The sequence below is a fragment of the Poromitra crassiceps genome (genome assembly GCF_964638095.1).
Source record: "Poromitra crassiceps genome assembly, chromosome: 11".
NCBI classification, from domain to species: Eukaryota; Metazoa; Chordata; class Actinopteri; order Beryciformes; family Melamphaidae; genus Poromitra; species Poromitra crassiceps.
In genome coordinates, this window is record NC_139643.1 from 1,983,872 (window position 1) to 1,989,871 (window position 6,000).

The window sequence follows — 6,000 nt, forward strand, 5'->3', positions numbered from 1 at the left end:
CAACACTTAACTATCAGCTTACATAGAGTATTGAATGCAAGAGTCGACAATTCAGTGCTGTAAGACAATAGCGCAAACGACATTTTGGTGCGAAAAACAAACAAAGACGGCCCAACATGGCGGCTCTGTACGTCTGCACACACACGTTGCTGCCATTTTGGCCTGAAAGCGAACAATGCCCAACATGGCGGCTCTAAACGCTTATCTTGCAGTACAATTCCTTTGTGCGATAAACATGGGCAGACAGTCAGACAGACACACACAAACACAGACACGAGTTGTTAGATAGATATGAAACTCACCCAAACACAAAGCAGAATGTCTCACGGCAAACCACAGTTACTTTCATCATGTATTGGGTTCGGTTGAACTGTCACTTATTTACTTGCTTTGTGGATTGAGTCATGTCAGAATCATTTGTCAAAGCGTGATACACAGCCATAACAGCAATGTCTCTACATTCTGGCGACATAGCAGAGTAATCCAGCTTCGTGTTGTAAATGTCATTGTCACAAAGTTTCTTACTGCAGGAGATTGGCTGATGAATAGAATTATCTTTTCGTCTGGTCTGGCGTTTGCAATCAAATTTTCGTATATTATCCATTTCTTTTTCATAATCACTGTCCACTGTTACAGGTTCAACTGATGTTAAAATCTCCACGCTTTCAATGACTGCACTGCCTCTGTCCTCCTCGGCTGCGTCTGTGACACTGACCACGTCCTCTGTATATTCTTCGTCGTCGTCATCATCCTGCAAAGAATCCAACTCCTGTGTGTCGCCTGTCATGTAATCCAGGATGAAGGAATTCATTAATTCTTCACTGTCCATTCCGCCTGGAGGGAATTTGTTCAGTAGTGCAGCCACCGCAGCGTAATTCTTCCTCATGCTTCCCTGCTTGTCCATGTTGCTCAGCTGTTCTGAATCAGCTGCTGTGGCTACTGAATATTTATGCGGATGCGCGTCCTATCCGTGTGTGTGATTGGCGGATACCCAAACAAAGGCCGGCCGATACCCGAGCAGCCAATCGATACTGCTATGCAAATCCAAGACTGAGCCTTTTGTTTGAGGTAGTCTCCTTCAAGAAAACAACTCGACTTTTATTTTACAAGATTAACACATTTAACACTTTGAGTGCCACGGCCCTTGGGCAAAAGGTGCTGTACTGTGCCACATAGGCCGCAATGCATTTTAAAACAGTCATATCATTTCTTTAATAATTACTATGTAAACACTGAACACGCACAAATAACGATGAGACTCTCTTCTATCACCTGCAAAAAAAAGTTTATTGATCCCATTTTCCGTTCTTTAGTTATGAGCCGGAGAAGATAGCTTGATTAGACCAAAAACAGCCCTTTTTTTCTACGAGCTGAGATAATGACCCTTTTGTGAAAGGAAGCATTTCAAGCACATCATTGACTCATTGCTAATATTTTCTGATGTAATGCTGCAGCTGCCTGGGTCTGTTGTCTGCTGTAGTGTCCTGCGTGCCCCACCTCCCCCCCTCCTCCTCCCCCCCCCGTTGTGGGAGGAGTATCTCTCTGCTCTGCTCAGCTCTGCTGAGTGCGTTTGCTCTGCGTGTGCTGCTCAGCAGTGAAAAGTCCGCTAGTCCAGCATTTTTACACCCGCGTGTATGTCATCATGCTTCCAGTTGAGAACTCCACGGCTGATCATGCGAATGGACTGTTGCAGCGGACACGAGGTGCTCAATTGTGACAGCAGATTGGCTGCTGCAGGGGCACAGCTACGTTATGCTTCAATGAAGCAGCTGCATACGGACGGATGCGATGCGATTTCCTCTTCCCAAACGACTTCTTCTGTGTGTTTTACTCTATGGTTTTACTCCACTTTCTCTCATCTGGAGTGCGCTGTCGCCACCTAAGGGTTCTGTAAAATAGGTTAGACACATTCAATAGCTATCATATTGTAAGAGGCGATGTAAGAGGCATAGATCGACACCCCCCCGTCAAAAAAACAATTTCGAGTTACTGACGCCATTTGGCGTCGCTGGCAGCCTACGGTAAATTTCTAATGACGCCATATGGCGTCGCTGGCACTCAATGTGTTAATGATCCCAAAACGTCTTCATTTTATAAGGAATGGATAGTTCAAATAATATATTTTGTACTATTGTAAAAAATGCAAAACCACATTTTTCCAAGAAATAGACTTTGTATACTGGTCCCCCCGTAGTGGAAAACTGATACGGCCGATATACAGTATCACTCTCCACGCTGCGCTAGGCCATTGCTGGTAAAGATTGCTTTGAGTTTATGTGAAGTGTTAATGATTCATTCTGATGTGTAAGCATGACTGGAAACACATTTGCATTAGAGGACTTATGAGACCGGTTTATGTGAACATCTCTGTGAATTATTGGCCCGTGATTTTGAAATAATTTGTCCTTGAAAAGTGCTTGAAATCTATCATTACAAAAGAGTGGCAACCCTGCATAGAGACTCACACATAGACATCCTCACCCTAATACATGTACATGCACACACTTTTGCTTGGCTTTAGCTACATATATTTTAACTTACACCACCAGCTAATGGTTCTCTATATTGAGTGATAATATGTTGTTTTGTTGTTTGTAGTGCTGGCAGTGCCGGCCAACACGGTGACGGAGGAAGTGGTAGCAGAGGAACCTCAGCCCCCACCCAGTAGGAAGAGGAAGATCGAGGCGATGAACAATCACAATGATATAGGAGACACGGTGAGTGGTAGACAGACCAATCACAATGATGCAGGAGACCCGGTGAGTGGTAGACAGACCAATCACAATGATGCAGGAGACCCGGTGAGTGGTAGACGGACAAATCACAACAGTGCAGGAGACATGGTGATTGGTAGATGGACTAGTCTGACTCACTAGAAGCTAGGCGTATCACAGTACGTGTATTCGTCCCGTCCCATGAGGTCATGGTATGGGCATCACGGTTCGGTGTGTGAAACTACACCATGAATACAGAAGGTGGTGGTAAAGCACCTAAACGCTGTTTGAACGCCATAAATGCCACAGAAGAAGACACACCAAAACAACACAAGAGCCACGTTCCATTCCGTTCACGGAATGGAACGTTTTGTGGAGAGGAAACGGTACCAGGGGTCGATCCAGCGTGTTTACCGTACGTCGCGTCACAAAACCAGTATCGAAGCGTCCAGCTGCTCCCCCTTTACCATCGTCAAAAAATTGAGTGCAAAGCAGTATCCTAATGATGTGTATGACTCAGGCAATAAGCTGTTTTGCAGATTCAAGCCAACGAGGTAAGCTTGCTATTGTAACGTTATGGGGGACCATAGGACAAAATCCAATCCAATCAAATGGGGGTCCATTGTCAGTTTAGGGGTCCTTCATGTGAAAAATTAGGCTATTCGAAATTGATCAAACACATAAGGTTCAGGGGGAGGGGGGTGGGGCCAGGCTCGGGCCTGAACTTCTGACAAGCCGTAGGGCTCACATCGGGCTCGGGCCCGAACACGTAGGGCCTGGATTTGAGGCCCGTGCAGGGCTCTACAGCTGAGTAGACCAGGCAGCAGCAAGCGAGTGAAGATAACAAGAGCATCTGAGTAGACCAGGCAGCAGCAGCAAGTGAGTGGAGAGAACAGGAGCAGCTGAGTAGACCAGGTGTGAGTACCGGATCTGCTCACCCTACCGGAACTGCTCGGCTCGGGTCCATGACTACAGGTTTATTTAAAAAAATGAAGGCTCATGTTTATGAGAAATGGTTCCTGTACACTTGAATCATGATCATTGGCTGTTTGTATGATTCATATTTTTAATGTATTAATGTTCTCAAATGTCGGTAACCGTCTGGTAATTATCAGGTATTTATCCATAATTAGAAGTATTTACTGGGTAATTACCAGGTAAATACCAGGTAGTTACCCGGTAATTACTAAATATTTTCCTGACAACTACCAGGTATTTACTTGGTAATTACCTGGTATTTTCCCCAGGAATTATAGATTACAGATTATAAACCTCCACTATCACCCATCAATTTGTCTAAATCTGACTGTATAAACCTCCATTATTACCCATCAATTTGTCTAAATGTGACCATGTTAGTGTGACAATAACTCAGATATTTACAAGGTAATTACCAGGTATATACTCGACAATGGACAGGTATTTACCCGGTAACTACCAGGTATTTACCTGGTAATTAGAAATATTTACTGGGTAATTACCTGGTAAATACCCGGTAAATACTAGATATTTTCCTGACTATTACCCAGTAATTATAGATTACAGATTATAAACCTCCACTATTACCCATCAATTTGTCTAAATGTCACCATGTTAGTGTGACAATAACTCTGATATTTACAAGGTAATTACCAGGTATATACTCGACAATGGACAGGTATTTACCCGGTAACTACCAGGTATTTACCCGGTAACTACCAGGTATTTACTTGGTAATTAGAAATATTTACTGGGTAATTACCTGGTAAATACCCGGTAATTACCTGGTATTTACTCATCATTTACCGTAATCGATATTTATCCAGTAACTCCTACTTTGTAATTACCCAGTAATTAGAAACTTGTACCACGTACACTCCAAAACATTATCAAGTAAAACCTACTTTAGTTTTCCAAGAATTGTACATTTGCAAAAAAATCTTCATTTGCCTACTAAGGTCCATGTGATGGGCTTTGATATTCATAGTTAATTTATATTTATATATTTTTGATTACTTTGTTTCTTATTCATTGTTAACTTCATCCCTAATACCTCATACCAACATTTCATACCTACTCAGAATTGTAACTCCTCAAATGCCAGTGTACAGTGCTGTACAGTAAAAAACAAAAAGTTAATTATTTTCCTTTCCATAAAGGCAAACTGGATTTGGGTCTGATATTATGGGCAGGTCATTTTTTGGGGTGTTTTACAAAAGTCACCACTAGCACGCAAGATGCCTAGTGTCAACGATTGGCAGGATCCATCTTAAGGTCCTTACACATCAAGAGCAATGCGAATATACGGCACGAAATTGCGATGCGAGTTTTGACCCACCTGTCAATCACAGCCACAGATACACGTCGGAAGCGAATTTCTGAAAAATCAACGGTGGGTCGAAAAAATAAACGCCACGATAACGCTCAGCGAAACTTCGACGTTGGTATGCACGGTTGCATTGACTGATATCGGTTCGGAAAATTTTATTGACGTGCACGAAAAAAACGCTCCCGATGTGTAAGGACCTTTAGAATGTCACAATACCTATGACATCACTATGACATCATTAGCCTATGACATCAGATGTCATAAGATGATTTGGTCAATAATGAGATCACTGATGGCAATTAGACATTGTGACCTCATCAGTGGGTTTTCATATTTAAAAAAACAATAATAATACTTTAAATATTTTGAGCCAAAAAGCAAAAAAGCTAATGTTTTCGACTACCAGCCATTTTCCCCATAAAACACAAATTAGCTTTAGTCCAGCATCCATCCATCCTGGTCTAAAGGCTTCAAATCAGTAGCGTGCACCGTAAAATTCAGTTTTCTAATATTTCCCCATGTTTGGCATAGGGATCAATTTCCTGTCCATTTCATGTAAACTGCATGGAATTGATTGCTATGCCAAAACCGGGGTAATAGGGGGAAATAGCCAAACACAGTAGAAACTACAACTTTGACCCCTTGAGTCGAGGTAAGATGTGTAACATCAGGGAAATAATGATTTTTTGGAAAATTAGCTGGCAGTCAAAAGAAAATGTTGTTTTTATGGTAGACTGTTCATGCAGCAGTAGCAGTATACAGTATACGACTAATAAGACTCTGGGACAGACGGTCGATGTTTCCGGTGTAGAACGGACGTCCGCGACAAGCCTTCCAAGAGGACCGTGCACTGCAGTCATTGTTTACAGTCTGATTGACGCCAGAATTAAGTTATCTATCAATACTTTTTGTAGGTGTTTTAGGTGCAGACGACTTTTGTGCTAATCTCTATGAACAGATAACTGCGTATGAGACGTC

The 6,000-nt window shown here is 42.4% G+C and overlaps 1 protein-coding gene across 1 annotated transcript in view; it reads left to right on the plus strand.

Annotated features, from left to right (window-relative positions):
- Positions 1-6,000, plus strand: part of LOC310785723 (GA-binding protein subunit beta-2-like) — a gene marked incomplete at its 3' end in the record, with an annotated part of 46,829 nt that overhangs the window by 40,516 nt on the left and 313 nt on the right. Inside the window, exon 7 of the mRNA XM_083646859.1 lies at positions 2,599-2,717. Coding sequence (XP_083502985.1) covers positions 2,599-2,717 — 119 coding nt within the window. The remainder of the gene's footprint in view (positions 1-2,598; positions 2,718-6,000) is intronic.